The sequence below is a fragment of the Chelmon rostratus genome, chromosome 4 (genome assembly GCF_017976325.1).
Source record: "Chelmon rostratus isolate fCheRos1 chromosome 4, fCheRos1.pri, whole genome shotgun sequence".
NCBI lineage: Eukaryota > Metazoa > Chordata > Actinopteri > Chaetodontiformes > Chaetodontidae > Chelmon > Chelmon rostratus.
In genome coordinates this window covers 14,911,703-14,930,401 of record NC_055661.1, presented here as the reverse complement: position 1 = coordinate 14,930,401, position 18,699 = coordinate 14,911,703, and the positions used below count along the sequence as shown (strand labels likewise).

The 18,699-nt window shown below is 45.1% G+C and overlaps 1 protein-coding gene across 9 annotated transcripts in view; it reads left to right on the top strand.

The window, feature by feature from the left end:
• LOC121605414 (ephrin type-B receptor 3-like) overlaps positions 1–18,416 on the top strand; it is a 61,132-nt gene extending 42,716 nt beyond the window's left edge. The window contains exons 6-16 of one of the 9 annotated variants that reach the window (XM_041935320.1): positions 230–354; positions 991–1,153; positions 1,713–1,821; positions 3,403–3,455; positions 3,702–3,824; positions 5,949–6,196; positions 6,712–6,927; positions 7,880–8,029; positions 8,445–8,644; positions 11,670–11,825; positions 14,046–18,416. In XM_041935320.1, coding sequence (XP_041791254.1) covers positions 230–354; positions 991–1,153; positions 1,713–1,821; positions 3,403–3,455; positions 3,702–3,824; positions 5,949–6,196; positions 6,712–6,927; positions 7,880–8,029; positions 8,445–8,644; positions 11,670–11,825; positions 14,046–14,154 — 1,652 coding nt within the window. In that variant the 3' untranslated portion in view covers positions 14,155–18,416. Of the gene's footprint in view, positions 1–229; positions 367–990; positions 1,154–1,712; positions 1,822–3,402; positions 3,456–3,689; positions 3,909–5,948; positions 6,197–6,711; positions 6,928–7,879; positions 8,030–8,444; positions 8,645–11,669; positions 11,826–14,045 lie in introns of all 9 variants that reach the window. The other 8 variants (XM_041935315.1, XM_041935312.1, XM_041935316.1 and 5 more) reach the window with 8 other exon arrangements.
• Positions 18,417–18,699: the final 283 nt, after the last annotated feature.

The window sequence follows — 18,699 nt, the reverse complement described above, 5'->3', positions numbered from 1 at the left end:
GCAGTAGCTCAGCAAGCATGTGGTTAAAAGGCTCCGGGTGGGAGAATTGAGCATTAGTGGGGAATGGTTGTGCATACTAACTATTGGCCAAAGCTTTTCACAAAGCCCACAGCCTAAGACTTTGTGTTTGAGCTTCTGTGGACACACAAAGGGCACAGAACTTGAAAAGACATAATACAGAAAACGATAAATAAAGCTGATTTTCCTTTATTTGTTTTGCCCTGCGCAGCTCCATCTGCAGTGCCCACAGTTCACCTGATGGCGGCCACAGCGAGCACCATGAGCCTGTCCTGGCTGCCTCCAGAGAAACCCAACGGAATCATTCTGGATTATGAGATTAAGTACCATGAGAAGGTAAGCGGCAATGTAAGTCAACGCCTCTAATTCAATCCAATTTCATTGACTTGCATGGTCTCTGTTTCATCTGTGTTTCTGTAAATGTGGAAAACAATGCCTCTGCTGATAAACACATGGTTGCAGCGAGGCAAGTCACCATTTCCAATCTTAGCTCGTGTGATCATCCTCCCCGACTTATTCCCCTCTTTACATTCCTCTATCCCTCCTTCCTTCTTCTCTTTCTCTCCTCCCAATCCTTTCCCATATTTATTATGCTCTGCCCTTTTCTGTACCCCTAATTCCATCTCTCCCTCTTGCCCTCCCTCTTATCCTCTGTCCTTTTTCAATCCATGCATGAGAAAGTTTCTGTATTTTCCAGGGGCCCAGAGAGTTGTGACTGTGGGAGAGAATAAAGGCCCTCAGTGTATATCTGCTCTGTTTGTTGTCTTGTCCTTCTCCTATCTGATTAACACACGGGCTACAATCTGTCTCTCTCGCTCTTGTCTTTAGATTTTTTTCAACAGCCTGTATGGTTAGCTTGGTCGGCCATGTAAGGGAGAGTAGAGCATCAGCAGGGGGATAGTGATGAATGGGACAGCACAGAGGGCTCTTATTTGGTACTGCTTTCATCACTGACAGTCTTTGTCTCTGCAGGATCAGGGTGAGGCCATCGCCCACACCATGACTGCCCAACGGAGCAACGCCCGCATTGAAGGTCTCAAGGCTGGTACGCCTTATGTGGTACAGGTCCGCGCCCGCACAGTGGCAGGCTACGGTCGTTACAGCAGCCCAGCTGACTTCAGCACCAACCTGCAAAGTATGTTGCTCCCATACCTACTACATTACCCAGGGATATATTCAGATATTTGTGGCTTAGTGGCAATATCTCTATAATGGTGCTGTGCATAAGCTTATGAACATAATGGAGGCTCAAAAGCTTACAGAGCTAGAAGCTACTATGCCTATTTTTCATGCGAAAAGAACTGGAATCCTTGTAGAGAAATTGACTTGTGATCTGGTGAAAATGTATTAGCAACCAGTCAAGTTATCAGGCTCACTGTTGCTCTACAACATATTCATCATCAAGACAAAGCAAAAGAACGAAGGAGTCTGCCTCACCCTATTCCTAAATGCATTTAGTCGTTGCAGATTAGCTCTCTGCACAATACAGCCTGAAGAATAGAAGGGCATGGCTTTACCCAAGTGAGCATTCAGTTCTGAAGTATGCGTGCAAGGTGTACAAGCCTACAGTTAGACTTACAGCAGAGCTCACAGAGTGGCACAGTCTTCAGCTATACAAATGGGTTGCAGCGAGTGTGGGTGTATGTTTGTGACAAGTTCTCCAGGTAACCACTTTCTCTCCTCAATTACTAAAGCTGACCCTCCGAAGTCATGGCAGGAGCAGCTGCCACTCATCGTGGGATCAGCCACGGCCACCTTGGTCTTCATCATTGCGGTGGTGGTCATCGCTATTGTCTGCCTCAGGTCAGAATCTAACTTCTCTATCAGCCTCTGGAAAAGGCAGAGCGTGTGAAAGATGAGCGTGCACAGCTTGGGTAGCAATGGTAAATAACACTGATTCTTCCTTTCATCCAGCCCACAGAATGCGTTCAAACAGTGAGGACTTACAGAAACATTTGCTGCAAAAAGCATTTCCTTCGAGATGAAAAAAATTGAGATAGCTTCAAATGTCAACTTTGTTTCATTGTCCTCCAAACCACCCCAGAACAGTCTCAGTGGATTGCGATGCCACCTGTGAGGCCACTGAATGCCAGATTAGCCTTCTGAATCTGTGAGTAGTAAACAGCTTTGGCCAAAATGCTACTTTGCTCACTGGACACAGCATGGTGGAGCAGCTGTTGGGCCTGATAGGCCTGCCCTCATGGCCCAGCACTCAGAATCAACTGTGAACCCAGATGCGCCCCTGTCTGCTGGGCCCAATTGACTGGGAAGATGCGAGCGGCTGCTCAGACCTTTCAAAAAGTCTGACACTGAATCAGCTGGGTCCAACCACACTCGTTTATCCTTATACCACTCATTTGTCAAGCAGCAAATGCAGTGCGTGTGTGTATATATGTGTGAAAGGTTGGCACCCACCGCTGACTGGCGCCCACTGGGTTCCCTCCACAAGCCAGTTCAGGCAGCGGCTGACAAGCGTGGGCATCGGTCACGCTAGACTGAATAATAATCTCCCCGGCTCCCCCTTCTCTCCTTCTCCCTCCTGCCTTTTCGTTCTCTTCTATTTTCACACCGCTACATTGTGTCTCTCTCAGGGTCTTGGCTTAGCTGCTGCTCCGACTGCCACAGAAGAAGAAGAAAATAGTAATAATACAAAACACAGAGCTTCGGCATATTCCGGAACCAAATTAGAATTTGAAATAAGATGCAAATCACCATCGGGTATTATTGCCCTGGTTACTGGTTAGACAACAAAGGAAGCACATTAACATGTAATTTCAACAACCCAGCCCCCTCGCTCTGTCATCGTCTTTGTGCCCCCCCGATGCAAAGGGGACACATGCAGGAGGATGAGGATACAGAAACTGAGAGACATGGGTGAAAGAGAAAAAGTGAGAAATGGAAAAAAAAAAAAAGCAAAGAACGAATGACAGCAAGAGAGCGAGAGTCCATGAGAAGAAAATAAGAGGCAGATTGAATTGAAATGAACAGTGTGATGTCTGCAGGGCGAGGAAGGCGAGACAGCTGAGCTTGCTGTTTGAGTCTGCTTTTGTCTCGGCTGCTCATTTTGGAGGTACCGAGAGCGAATGACTCTCAGTTGCTGCCTCAGACAATGATATGATATCCTTTTGTTTAGACTCGCGTTACAGTGTCCCCAAGTATGAATCATTTTACCACCATAAACTGATCCAATCTTTATCTCCAGTGCATCCCTTTGCTTCCGGTGCAAAAAGACATCTTCACCAAGCCGCGTCGTAGTGTGCCTGCATCTATGTAACATTATTAGGGATCTGTTTTCTCCTCATGCCTTTGTTCCTTTCCAGTATTTGCACCACACTGTGCAGAGTCCACGTGACTCAGTTTCTGTCTTTTCATGTTTCTCAACAGAAAGCAGAGAAACGGTTCAGAGTCGGAGTACACGGAGAAACTGCAGCAGTACAGTAAGTCTCTTTGCTGAGATGCCCTTCCGTTCCAACAGCAGTGTCACTTAGCTGACTGAGTATCCCCAGCCGCTAGCAACATGAACTGGCTCAATCATCCACTGCAATAAGAAAGTATTATGAAGGATCTTGCTTTGATGTGTACTTGATGGAGAGCATGTTTTCAGAACTTAACATAACGTGAGCTGAAATTTTGTCCGATGGCATAGATTCACTTTCCTGTTCTTGCCACTGAATCCCCAATAGTAACGCCGGGAATGAAGGTCTACATTGACCCCTTCACGTACGAGGACCCCAATGAGGCGGTGCGCGAGTTTGCCAAGGAGATCGACGTCTCCTGCGTGAAGATCGAGGAGGTCATCGGCGCAGGTAACCCACCAAAGCTCCTGAGCTACAGGGGGAAGACTGCTAGTCACCTCCAGGCCATACCGTTAGAGGACTTCACACCAAGCGGTACTTTCACTCAATTCATCGCTAGCCCTCTCCCTGCTCCCTCCCCTCCCACACTCGTCACCTCTTAGGAACCCCTTTGTAACCCCAGTATTACAGACGTCTCCAGCACTCTCCTGTGTTTTAAGCATTACTAGCTAAAGTATATGCTCTTTAAGTTAACAAGACTCACAGTCTTAGCACCTTTACCATTGTTTGCTATACCACGTGCATTTAGAGTAGCTGTATACTTTTTGTATGGTGGATCATTTCACCCGTGTCATAAAAAAATGAGACCCAATCCTGGAACAAGAGAGACACCGTGTGAGGACATTTATTCAGTTTAAATAAGAATGAAACAGCAGTCATTTCTAATTGATTAAAAAAAAAATCTCCTTGGATCTAATGGAAGCAGATTTTGGACAATGCAAGCCCCATACAGACAGGATTTATTTCTCTAGGGGACATTTTAATCCAGTGCGAGCGCATGTGTGTGTTTCTCTTATCTCCTCCAGTATTAATTACAGTCAGATTGTGTTTTGGCACACTTGCTGGCCTTCCATTTTTAACTTCCCATACAGATAGACTTTAAGATATAATTGTGCAAGAACTTTCCCGTTTCCAAGTCCTGAATTTCAGCAGTCATTCACATTTGAATTCTATACTGCGTAATGAAACAGTTTTATACAAACCCATTATTTGGTTTCTGACATGCAGTTGTTATTGAAAGCCCATGTGGAGAATCTGAGCCTGCAGGCTTATCAAAAGGGGGTATGACTGCCTTACATTAATTATGAATTTATTGGTTGTGCAGAGCAATTCCTGTTACCAAGGGGCATGGCTGATACTTGTCTCCTGCACCCTTATGAAATATTAATCCCGTCTGGATGGGGCCTAAGATATTAAAATGTTCCTCGTCCAGGATTGGCCGTCTCTGACCCTGCCCGCCTCTCAGTGTCTTGAGAACCTCTTTATTAAAGAGGGCTTCTACTGGATCACTATATTTGACCCCTGTTCCTGACACTTACACCTGTATACTATGTGGTTGTGTCCCCTCCTTTAGAAACCCTCCCTAACATTTGATGTTAGGGAGGGTTATTTTATGTATTTGATATATTTGATAGTAATATCTCTGCTCAAAAGCTGCAGGACTGTGCCAAGTGAGGTTGATTTTCTTAGCATTGTATCTCAGCCAAAATGGAGGACGTTGTGACGGCAGAGATGGGAGTCCCTACTGCTGCTTCCGCTACTACCATTACTACTGCTACTACCACTACAACAGCTCTTCTACTGCTGAGGCTACTACTTGAAACCCGTCGCTTCCCAGCATTCGCCTTTAAAGTGACAAGCCCTCAACCCCCTGTCTTCCCTGTTCCCCTCCTCTCCTCTACCCCCTTCCTCAATCCATCCCTCCATTCCTCCATCCCCTGCCCTCTCTCCCCTGACTTCCCCCACTTAATCACCTTTGCACCCACGTTGACACACATCGCTCTCATCGCCTAATTTGTCTTGCATTCTTGCACACGCTTGGTGTAGACTCTAAACGTAAAGCGTCCACAACCCCAAGAACCCCCAAGCTTCTGTCTCCACCTGTCTCCTCCTCCTGTGCCCGTTTCCCCAGCCAGTCCGAAGCTTAGCACCCCCCCGATCCTTGCCCCCTTTTCCTCCTCTGTCCCCCTGAGCTCCTCTCACCCTGTCACCATACTTTACCCATTTTTTTTATTTCAACATTCATTTTTTTTCAGCTCTACATTCCCTCACATCTTGTCACTATGCCTCTCACTCACTACGCTGTTTCCTTTAATCTATACCTTAACAGCACAAAATCATTGTATGCTCCCCCCATCACCACCATCCCTTGACACTGGCCTAGAGTCCTGGCTTCTCTTGCAGTTCCCCCTGTCCCACCCCTCCTGCTACCCTTCCCTGGCTCCTTGGTTCTAACCAGTTAACTGTCCCCTCTCCCCTCTTTTCCCCCACTCTCCTCCACTCTTCCGTCATTCCTCTCTCCCCTCCCTCTTTCTCTCTCTCTGTCCCTTCGCTGTATCACCTGGGCTCTCGCAGGAGAGTTTGGGGAGGTGTGTCGCGGTCGTCTCAAGCTGCCTGGGCGCCGGGAGATCATCGTAGCCATTAAGACTCTCAAAGTGGGCTACACTGACCGCCAGAGGCGAGACTTCCTGTCTGAGGCTTCCATCATGGGCCAGTTCGACCACCCCAACATTATCCGTCTGGAAGGTGTGGTCACCAAGAGTCGGCCGGTGATGATTGTGACAGAGTTCATGGAGAATGGAGCGCTGGACTCTTTCTTAAGGGTGAGGAAAAAAAAGGAACACACAATCTCACACACTACACACAGGAATAGTTCTAATATTAGCTACTCCTGATAAAACATGTGTCTGTGATTTTATCAACAATGCACCACTATTCCAGCAAATAAGCCCATCAAAATCTGCTTGATCTTGCCTTTAGTTATCTCACTTTCTTTGGAGGCATGAAAGGTCTTCTTAAGCTCTGCTGCAGAGCTCACAGTAGATATCTGACAAATGCTGCATTCAGGCAATTGTGACATTTACAAAGAGCTCAGTCTCCAATGAATCACTGCCTCAAAGTCATATCATACATTGTCTGCCAGAGAACGGGGGGAGTGGAGGATAGATAGGTAGAAAGACAAAGACGTTACAGTGTGAGGTGATGGGAGATGGACACCCTAAAAAACAAAGATAGGACACATAAAGTTAAAAAAGAGAGATATGCTGTATCTCTTTGAAAATGCAACCTCGATCTGCCGTCTAATTTCTCCTGGTCATTCTTGTTCTTCCTTTGCCAGCTCAACGACGGGCAGTTCACAGTGATCCAGCTGGTTGGCATGCTGCGCGGTATCGCAGCAGGCATGAAGTACCTGTCAGACATGAACTACGTGCATAGAGACCTGGCTGCCCGTAATATCTTGGTCAACAGTAATCTGGTGTGTAAGGTGTCTGACTTCGGTCTATCACGTTTCCTGGAGGACGACCCTACAGACCCCACCTATACCAGCTCCCTGGTGAGTCGGGATACCAATGTGTGTATGTGTCTGTGTATTCATGTTTGAAATCAGCGTTCGAAGGCACTACATGGAACGTTTTAATGCCAATATATCACTTTGTTTGTATGAGTGTATTTTGAAAATACATCCGTGTCAAGTCTGTTCCCACATGACATGACCATTATGGACAGAAAGGGAGTTTTTTTCTTCTCACTGTGGCAGGAGCAAGTGGGAGAAATAAGAACAGTCAAAACAATGGCTGAAGATAAATATACTGTGCAGCTGAATTAATGTTGATTGCTGATTTTATTATATTTTTGTGACATAAAAATGCCTCCAAAGGGGAGAGTTATGGACACTTTTGTGGCTCTGTGAAAGTTTTACCTGCACGTGTTTACACTGAAGCTGTTGCAGATTTCCAGAAGTTATACAAGGTTCCTAGCTGACAAATTAATAGAATGAATGAAGAATAGAAAAGAATTATTCTGGCTCCTATTCTCACGTGACACAACATGTAAAATTGGCAAAGCAGGTTAAGGCACATAGGAAAGAGTCCTTTGAGATTGAGTATAATTGTCATAAATGAGCGTGAGCTCTGGCATAAAGATAGTCAGCCTCCTTCAGCCTGTGAAAGTGTGCTTCTGGGCCTGTTGACTTCTCAAACAGGAAAACTGTTTTCAGTCAAGGATTCAGTAATGGTGATATATTGATGTTAAAATAAAGTTTGTGGCACATTAAATATTCTTGTAGCTTCATGTGTTTGTACGTGTCATTTCCTGTAGCTGTGTTACTAACCTTGTGTGTATGTGGTGTTTGGGCTGTACAGCATGCACCCATGTGTTGTGCATCAACATTTCCCTTAGACCGTGTTTTTCTCACCCTCTCTCTTCCTCTCGTATGTGTGTGATTCTGTGTTTGTGCTCCATCCCTCCAGTATTTCATGCTCACCTACTCATTCGCATATCCACAGGGAGGGAAGATCCCCATTCGCTGGACGGCTCCCGAGGCGATCGCCTACAGGAAGTTCACCTCGGCCAGCGATGTGTGGAGCTATGGCATCGTCATGTGGGAAGTGATGTCGTATGGCGAGCGGCCGTATTGGGACATGAGCAATCAAGATGTAAGCCGAGATGTGGAATTTTGATGATTATGTGGATAGTTTGCAAGAAAAAGGGTATTCTGCTGGAAATGTTCAGCATTAACCAGCAGCAGAAGTTAGAAATGTAGATATTTAAAATTATAGTAGTCGTCAACCACTTTTGCTATCACTGTCCAAAAGCCATTCTCTCTCTACACACCCGCCCACAACTACCACTCAAAGCTAATCTTTCTCTGGCCCTGATTTCTATGTATACTCTAAAGCCTTTTTTCCTGTTTATCTCTGGCTCTCCCATCATCTCCCTCGTTCCTCCTCTTCTATCCTCCCTCACTTGCTCTTTTCATCGACCCATCTCTCTCCTTGCGCTGTCCGTCCTCCCTCGACGCCGTGCTCTGTGATTAGAAGTGATTGTGATTTCTCTGTCGTCCTTCCTCAGGTGATAAACGCCGTGGAGCAGGACTATCGACTGCCCCCACCCATGGACTGCCCCACAGCACTGCACCAGCTCATGCTGGACTGCTGGGTGAAAGAGAGGAACCTGCGACCCAAATTCACCCAGATTGTGGCCACGCTGGATAAGCTTATCCGCAATGCTGCCAGCCTCAAGGTGGTCACCAACAGCACACAGTCCACTGGGTAAGCTGTGACATTATGATATAAAAAGTATGCTGGTCACATTAAGTGCAGAATCAGAGTGAAAGCCCTGTCAAGCAAAGCTTAAAAGCAAGTGCTGTATCTTGTGTATGTTCAGTGCTGCTGGTAACCACAGAAATAGACTTCAGCTGGGATGTTGTTACTCTCAGTTTCCCTGGAGGTCCTTGTCGAGTTTTATGAGGTGGATTAGTGATTTTCATAAAGGGCAATAATGTCTAATTACGGCCAAAGCTTTATGGACATTAGTGCTGATCGCTTTCTGAAAATCTCTGTTTTTCTCCAGTCATATGTTGAAGGAGACCTGCTGGACTCTTGTGATAGATAACAGTAACCGGTCATTAGTTTATTGAATGAAGCCGCTCAACTCTTCAGCCCTGAGAGTACTGGCTCGAGCCATTTCATTTACACCTGAGCCAGAGCAACCGTGATAATGATTTCCATTGTGCAAGCATTCCTTATCCAAGTTGATACGGTGTACGTGAGTCACTCTGACTCAGCTGTAACAGTCTCTCCAAGAAAGTGCACATTTCTTCTCGTAGAACCCTTTAGTTCTCACACATGCAGCCGGAGCCATTGTGCAAATCCAAATTACCGCAGCTCAATACAGCCCTTAAAGTAACTCCCCGGCCAACTGGGAGCTCAATCAATGATGTCACATCTACATTTAGCTGCACTACCTCTCTCCCCAACCTGTTTCTTGGAAAGAATTTGGAGGATAGAAGGTGGCAGAGTTGGAGCGATAGGGAGGGGGATGACCTACCTATCTGTCCCTGCATCAGGGTCTTTTTGTCTTGAGGGAGGGCCGCAGACAATCCTGGTTTGGGCTCATGAGGGAAACCAGGGTCTCGGTTGGCCACCGGAGTGACGTTCTTAGAAGATTAAGCTTGCGGTTAATTAGCTCGATTGAGGCGATGCAAAAAAGAGATGGGAGCGCCTTTTAATTAGCCACTAACGAGATTTTAAACGGGCCAGCGGAGAGGTGGCCTCCTGCCGACAAACCTAACAAGGGAGAAGTGAGAAATGATACCGTCGTCCTGTTCGGCATTGAAGGGTGGCTGGAGGTGAGCTACCGCTGTCTGGTATTAAAAGTCTTCTGGTTGTGTGTGTTACGTGTTCTTGATATGACTGCTTATTGAATTGTGTAATTGAGCTTTGGCGTTAGGATTTCGGCATCAGTGCCATTAGTCATTTCTGTGTTTATCTTTCTCCTGTTGAGTTAGAAATGCAGAAAGTCACATTTGAGAAATGGATCAGGACCATTCTCTAAACCTGCTAAAAATAGTCCAACCCTTTGGAGAACCTGTGACGACGGTCCCAACCACTGATGTTGAATTTAGGCTACGCCTGTCTGACTAGTTAGTGTACTACATTACCCAGCTTTCTTGCTGTTTTTCTGCTTGTGGCTTGTGTGTTCATCTACGATGTGGACCCTTTTGAAGCCAACTTTAGAGAAGGGGGACTAACAATACTCCATTAAGAGAAGCCAGAGTCTGGCGTTAACGACGGCCCGAGGCCTTGGGCTCTGAAGCACAGGCCTTATTAAAAATCACTCCATCTACACCACTCAATGGAGCCTCTGTATCACTGTTATTAACTCCCCATCCATGCCTTTTTACTTTTCTCCCTCGTTCTCTCTCCATTCCTCTTTTAATTGTTAATGAATCTAATGCCATCAAAAAGGATGACAGGGATCAACAGAGCAGAGAGGGGGGGGACAGTGGTGCTCTTTCAGCTTGCCTGCTCCCTCATCTGTTTCTCCTCCTTCACCTCCCCCCTCCACCTCCACCCTCCTCTCTTGTTCATCCGCTCCACTTCGCTCTGAGTTGTAGCACAGTTTTATTAAAACTCCCAAGGTGGCCTCTCTATCTCCAGCATTGATCAGCAGACACTTTCTTCTTTAGAAAAGGCCCTTTTGGGCTGTCAACAGGTGCGCAGGAACATGCAAAACACACTCAAGCGCATTTTCAGCAATACACACACACACACTGAAACATACAACTAAATACACTATGCACACAGATGCACAGTCAAACACTCTTTCCATCTATTGCCTGCATCCATAGGTTCAGGTGTCTGTCCAACCATGCAACCACATGCGTAAACAACATCTGTGTTTACATTCCACAGATATTTCTTCACTGCCATGAAGTATTGTCAGCTCAAACACACCCTGGGACAATGTGCTATAAATGCAGCAACAATCTACTACAAAGAATATGGCTTATATCCTTCTAGTTATGTAAGATCACGTTCATACAGGCATCCCAAATCTGATTTGAGCTGTCTAGCAAAACCACACGGAATCCAATCTTTCCAGATCAGATTTAAACCACATTTGTAGATGGTTTGAAAATGCAACTCAGTACAACCACTCAGATTGGATTTCATGTGGGATTTTTTTTTCTTCAGTTCCCATGCAACTCAGTGACATCTCATTACAGCAAGAAAAACGTGAAGCAGAAACAGGAAGCAAGCCATCCAGATATTTCCAGGGTTTCATGAGAGTTCACGTAGGGAACATTCCACATTCTCACAGAGGCTGCCAAACACACGCCAAAATGGCCACTTGGCGACTATGACACATGTTGTAATGATTGCAAATGACAATAGTTTCTGAAGACAAATCTGATTGAGTTCCATGTAAATTACAATGTGCCGAGTCATCACTCAAGACCAGATCTGACATCTGATCTGTGAACACACGGCACCTCGCCTCACCAGCTGCAGCGCCAGCATCCACCACCCAAGCCTCCAGCCAGTCTCTCCACACTCATAAAAGTGCCCCCACCCCACCGCACATACCCCCACCCCCTGCACACAACTCCTTACATGTGGAGGAGAGGAGAGGAGAGGGGAGAGGAGAGGAGGAGAGGTGGAGAGATGGAGAGGTGGCGCTCAGCGGGGGGCGTTTTAGGGGTGAGGTTGGCCGGTAGAGGCAGTAGAGTGACGACCTTAACCCTCTCTCTCTCTCTCTGTTTCTCTTTCTCCCTCCTCCTCATCAATGTAGGGTATCCCAGCCCTTGCTTGATCGCTGTGTGCCAGACTATACCACTTTCACTACTGTGGGGGACTGGCTGGACGCCATCAAGATGAGCCGCTACCGTGACAACTTCGTCAACGCCGGATTTGCTTCCTTTGACCTGGTGGCCCAGATGACAGCAGAGTGAGTGGAGAGGGAGTGGATCCAGCTAATCAGGCTGAAAGTGATTGACTGGGCTGAGTTTGAGAGTCAAATTAGTGTTATACAGACTGACCTTGAGGGAATAAAAATAGTCTAATGGCTAAATTAAACATGATAAGATGTGGTAAAGGGGCTCTCAGTAGGCTCAGATATCAAATGAAAAACATAAAGTATTTTAAAAAAGCATATTTTACTCTATTGGTACATTTGGCAGACATTTCAGAAATACATTTGTGATGCTAAGAAGATAAATCATACCTTCAGTTTCATGCCTTTCACTGCTCCAGAGTTTGTGAACACATAACGTAGTATATAAAGACCACCAGTTTTAAAAAGGAAAATATGAGATTTGTTGACTACAGAGTAAGACACAAGACAGAGGCATTATTTAAGAGTAGAAAATGGGAAAACAGAAGATCCTCCATGCGTTTCCTCTAATTTGGAAATGAATTCAGGTTAGTTTAGCTGTAAAATGGGGAGGATTAAGTAATCGGGAGGGGACTTGTAACAATCACCTGCTTCAGATGCGAAACAACAGCTTCGAATTGACGCATACCACAGTTTAACAGTGCACCTTCTCATGCAGTTTTTCTTCAAGCACTTATAGACGCTTCCCTCGCTACAATATCCAGTTGACCTTGACAACTCACCCACCGTCTGCCGCGTTTACAAACAGGAAATGATGTCATGGAAGTCATGGAAATTGGAGTCCAGTGATGATCAAATAAATGAATTAGGATTATAATGATAAATAAATTATCCTCATTAGCAGCATAATAGGCAATGGAGGTGGGGGTAATTTGTTTCAATTTGGCCAGGCTGACAGGTGTGGTGTACTGAGGCTCTCTGTTGCCCTTAATGGCCAGTAATTCCTCTAATGGTGCCCATTTATTATCATTTCATCCTCCATTGCTGCACTGATGGAGATGGCGAAATATGAAAAAAAAAAAAAAAAAAAACCATTTATTTGTGTGAAATTGCGGTGATGCACCCTTATTTAGCTTCGTTGAGGCTGGATGTGCAGTGGGATATTGGGTGTGTGTGTGTGCACATGCAGGTACTGCATTCGTTTGCTCATGTGTGTGTGTTTAGGTGCACGCTTTTGTACGACAATGGATGGAGCCGCAAAGTCATTGAGACAAGCAGAGTGTATGGTGTCTGTGTGTAATATTAGATTACCCAATATTTGTGTGTATGTGTGTGTGTGTGTGTGTGTGTGTGTGTGTGTGTGTGAGACTGGACGGAGAGGACGCAGACTGTGGCAGAGCCCCAACAGTCAGCTAATCACTGCCCCAGACGCCGAACGCTCTCTCCTCAGCTATCGACTGGGGAAATCAAACAAGCGAGCGGAAAAGAGAGTTTCTCGTGATATTGTTATACAATGTTAAACCAACATGGCCATGATGATTAGATTATGCCATTGGACTAATGACGGCCAAAGCAGGTGCGTTTCCCAGACCTTTTTAAGGGTGTAGTAACACCAGCTGTATGCCAACATTTTCACATTTACCCACAGCACCCTCAACCTGAGGTTCAGGCCCTCTATTTCAAACAAAGACCTCACTGTAGGTGGCACAACCCCTCGGCTGAAAAGCTAATTCACACTCACTTGCTATAGGCTTTCTAAGATATTTTTAAGCACTGAGGAATGTTGTGCAACAGTGGGCAAGTTAAAGCTGATTTACTGACACCCAGACCCAATCTAAGCGTGAATGACATGCTACTTAGTGAGTAATCTGTCCAGTATCTTACCAAAAAAAAAAAGATATTTTACTTCCCTGTGTCTGCAGCTAAGTGCTGTGGACTCTGTGAAGCCTGCCAGCTGTCGAACAGTAGCTAAGTTTGCTCTTTAATCATTAACTATCACACTATGGCCCTTTGACACCTCTCCTCTTGCCCACCTGCCAGGCAACGGAAGTATGTTCCAATCACTATAGCTGCAAGAGTGTCCACATTTTGTTGACATACCCTCTGTCAACCATTTTATGAGTTATGCCAAGGTGCTTGCCCGTCTCTGTTCCCACCGAGTAGTGTGTGTGTGTGTGTGTGTGTGTGTGTGTGTGTGTGTGTGTGTGTGTACTTGTGGGTGAAAAGTGAAATTTGCACTTCAGCCTCGGACATGTGATGTTTGTCTGCTTTTATTTTTTTTTCACGACTGAGCCACCTGTTCTTATTTTCCTCTCCTTTCTCCTCGCTCTGCAGGGACTTGCTGCGGATAGGGGTAACGTTGGCTGGCCATCAGAAGAAGATTCTTGGTAGCATTCAGGACATGAGACTACAGATGAACCAAACACTTCCTGTCCAGGTGTGAGCGACAGGACACACAGACCGATGCAGTCGAAGGACAGCCAGACAGGAAAACGGGGGAGGAATCTGTGCCAGAGAGAGCCATTGGAAAACCCTAGCTGCCTGACCCATCTCTGCCAATTAGACGCTATGAAACTGGCTTGCAGTGCCTCTGACTATTTTTTTTTTCCCCTTTATTTCACTACCACTTCCATTTCCTGTTCCTGCTTTTTTGTTATTTGTCATTGTTTCTTTTCCCATCCAATCAGAATTAGTGTGTTTTTGAAAGAGGAAGCAGAGTTATCCCATGCGTGCCTCACCAGCTCCGGTGAGGGTTGACGTTTGCATGCACGTGTGTTTTAGTGAGGTTGGCCTTAGCCCTGTAACTGAAACGTCACACGCCGATCCTCACGCAAGAGTCCCTCCCCTTGACCTCTCAACCCAGCTTCGATGGACGTAATACATAGTAAAGAACGAACTCCCTGGTATAAAAAAAAAAAGGTGAACAAACGTTCACATGTAAAAAGAAAAAACTAAACAAAAAGAAAAAAAGAGGACCCACAGGAGATAGAGGACAGTTCTTTCCCTGATAGAAGTTGTTTTTACTGTGCACGTGTGTGTCGTTCTCCATCTTCATATTGAAGGTGTGTTATCTAAAAGGGCACTTGCTGGAGAAGGGTGAGGTGATGGAAGAGGAATAATGAGGTTTAAGGTCAAGAGGATGACAGAGGTCAAAAAGGTCAAAAGAGGGCAGCAGCATTTTTGGACACTTGTTTTGGCTGCTGAGCCCTCGCCAGTTCACCAGATGACCTCTCCGCCCTGACCTGCAGTGACTCAGGATAGTTCCACAGCTCGGGATCACCTGCTCATCAACTGTGTTTTTACACATAAAAAAATGTTTTATTTTTGTTTGTCCACACACCATTTTTTTTTTTTTTTTTGGTCTTTTCTTGGCTTTCTTACACATTTTTGGGAGATTTGTGGTTTCAAAACGGCCGGTCAAACCTAAGTACCCCCCCGCTGGACGCTTTGCGAGATTAAGGGGAGACGAGGACTGTGGCAACACGATAGAAAGACCACTTGGCCTTGTGTGTGCGTTTTTGTATGTGTGCGTGCGTGTATGTGTGATTACGTGTGCTTGGATGTGCGGGTGTGTCAAGTTGCACACGAGTATACTGTACAATACAGCTTCCGCTATCTGCCACCGTGGAGAATTAACGCATGAACTGAACCGTGACAAGGAGCAAATATATCTGAAACAATTACGCTATATTCTGTGGACAACTGTTAAACATTCTTTTTTATTGAATCCAAAAAAATGAACTTAGGACATACATATATATATAAAATTATATATATGCATCATGCAGAAACTGAGAGAAACCATGACGGACACCTTCCTTTCTACTTACTATTACCTGGATTTAGAAATAATCAAAATTCTTGTTTTAATTTCTTGACATCCTGCCCTATGTATTTATTTGTACCCTGCCCCCCCCCCCCCACACCAACACCCAGATGGACTTCTGGGACCGTGGACTCGGAACAATCAGAAGGAAGAGAAACTCCAAGAGGATTCACCTAATGAATTGATTATTATTAAAAGAAATTGCATAGAAATTGGATATTGTATTTTTGTTGTTGTTCTAAACAGCCTGTACATGTTTTGTAACAAAAATACGATAAATAACAAGAAAAATGGTGTTTTGACAAAATGGAAGTGCTGTTGTGAAATGTTTGATTCAGAGTGAAATTAACAGAAAGCAAAGCGAGAGCGAGAGATGAAGGGGGGAGAAGTCAGGAGGTAGAGAGGAGGAGATGAACACCACCCAATGGTTAGGCCACTGGTAATAACATGTCGCCCTTTTGCTCTCCGTCCATTGTTGTGTGAGTGTCTCTGTAGGTGTGTTCAAGTTTGTGTGTGCCGCCTGACCTGGATATTAAGCTTCCCCAATCAATTCTCATTCTCAGCATAAAGAGCATTTGTGAAGCACTGAGCTGTTACTAATCGTCTTCCAGGCGCATCGTTTTCAACTCAAAACCTCCTGAAAACCAAAACCTATTGATTTTACTTATTTACCATCACCTCCAACACTAGGATCCACCCAGCTCATCTCATGTGGGGCTGTTAAGGAATCATTAGGAGGAAGGTCCAGCGATGACGCGGCCTACCTGCCAATCATTTCAATCGCCCCGGAGGCGGAGCTCCATCACTCGACCTGCAGTTCGCAACAGGGCCCTCGCCAGAGAATCCAGAGCTGTCAGGACAGAAACCTATTGGTCTTTGTCTGTCACGTCTATTAATTCAGAAGCCAATCTGGCATCGCTAGGATACGAGCGTGCAGCGAGGGCAGACATACGGCGGGCTGACCTATCATTATCTCTCTTCATTTCCTGTATGGCCTGCAATCATCCTGTCTCAGGCACAGGCTGCGTGATTAGTACAGTGCAGGATCAACAGCCCTGGCATGCAGACAGCCAAAATCTGCAGCCCCCCACCCCCCATTCTAAATGATAGCAGCTGCATCATGGAGAACATACTATTTGCATTTCTCACAGATGAGTGTTTGAAGGTAGTGGATGAAGAGATGGGGCTGCAACACTAGTGTGATCTTCCAGACAGTCTCCACGTTGTATGGGGTGGAGCTGATCAATGCAATATGTGAATATTATTAGTTAGGTGTGTAATGATAGCGTGATGTTAGCGTCCATGCAGCGTGTCTTGTCATATTACTTTTGTCCCTTCAGATGTCACTGAGGATGTTACACTAAACAGCAATGTGTTTCCCGTTTTATATCGTTTTATCTTATTCCACATACAGACGTTTTCACTCTGCTAGAACACTCTGATGGGCTTACTAACCTGTAGCAGTTGTAGTACACAGTGAAGTGGTGCAGTGATTTAACTGTTGTGTACTCGAACTATACAGGAAATAAGTCTTATATCCTCACTTTTTTTTTCTTTCATCAAAGCTCTGAGATCAGAGGTTGCTGGTATCGTCAGCATGATTTGTTACCATGATGAGACAGTGTTGAAAGTGCCTGTTAGATGTGCAAACTTTTCCATTTGGATAAAATTCTGCAGAATTAATTAGTTTTCCTCCGAAGTAAGAACGGCATTTTGATTGGAAAACAAGTGAAAGTGTCTACGTTCAGGGATGATAGAAGATCAGAATTAATGCAATCAGAAGCTCACATTTACCTGAAGTCTCCCAAGAATATAGAATATCAATCCCTATTCCTACACTCAGCTCAATCATTCAATCAGCTAAGCAACGCCGCTGCAAAAGTCACATTCGACACCAAAAAAGACACAGTTGATGAGCGTGGAAAAGAATGAGAAGGGGGGGCATATGGGGGCTAAACACAATCAGATGGCAGACATGCCCACTCATGAAAAATGGCAGCGCTTCGCAGCTTGCATGAACTATTGATGAGGTGCACATGGTGCACTGGGGTCTGGAGTTGTGTTCACCAAAGTCAACCGGCCGTGAGTGATGAGCTCAACTGGCACTGTTGCACATCTTAAAATGATTAAACTGCCACCACATCAACCGCAAAACAATTAATCTTTAAGTGGATTTTTCACACATTCATGGAAGTGTTCAACGTTCAGCAATCGCAGAGGGGAGAGAAAGTCGCTCCCTCGTGTTTTTTTCGGGTTCATCCTTCTGACTGCGCGTCGCCGAAATTAAGATGGACTGTTATGTTTGTGGGTGCGTGTGTGAGAGAGTGTGCGGAATAAAAGGATTACCATTTTATACAGACAACACTTTGATCAGCAGAGTTTAAGCTTTGTCAGATGTGGTTATCTCTGTGTGTGCCAATAGGATTCAAACTATCCCAACATTCCTTCCACCTTTCTTTGCCTATTTCACATCCTCCGCAGATCATCAAACAAACACTCCCACCCTGCCCGAAACCCCTTACCACTTACTAACTTCCTTTTCTTCAGTTGTCTGTTTCAAATAAATATATACAGTCTTTTCTTCTGTCTTCTAACAAGCTCACCCCACATCTGTCTTTTGGTCACTTTTGAAAACCCCCTCTTCATACCAGGAAGTGATATGTTTGAGAGAGTTCTGTACATGTGTAGTGAACTAGGGGGGGGGGGGGGGGGGGGGGTGGAATAAAGAGCTGAGAAATGCAATTGTTAATTCCTCTTTGAGAAGCATTAAGATGTATTTAATGGTGCAGACATACACAACAAATTACTAAAAAAAAAATGATGATGCATTCTTGTAGAAATATTTTTAAAAGACCCTTTTGCAATTAAATTATTTAAGAAACGTGACCTGATCTCCTGACTGAGTCCTTGTTGTGTTTTGAACTGATAATTCATCCATGCGGACTAAATTGTTCGAGCTACCATGCCAACACATAATCACACACATGTTCTCCAGTCACTAAATTGCCCAAGACAAACACGCTCAGTTTCACTGATTATCATTTATGGCCATCTCGCGCTCCTATAACTATTACCAGAACTTCACATAGTGTTCAGCAGTTATCACAACAACATTTCTTGGTGATGAAGTGGCACCAGAGCCTCAGTCCAGATAGCTCTCTC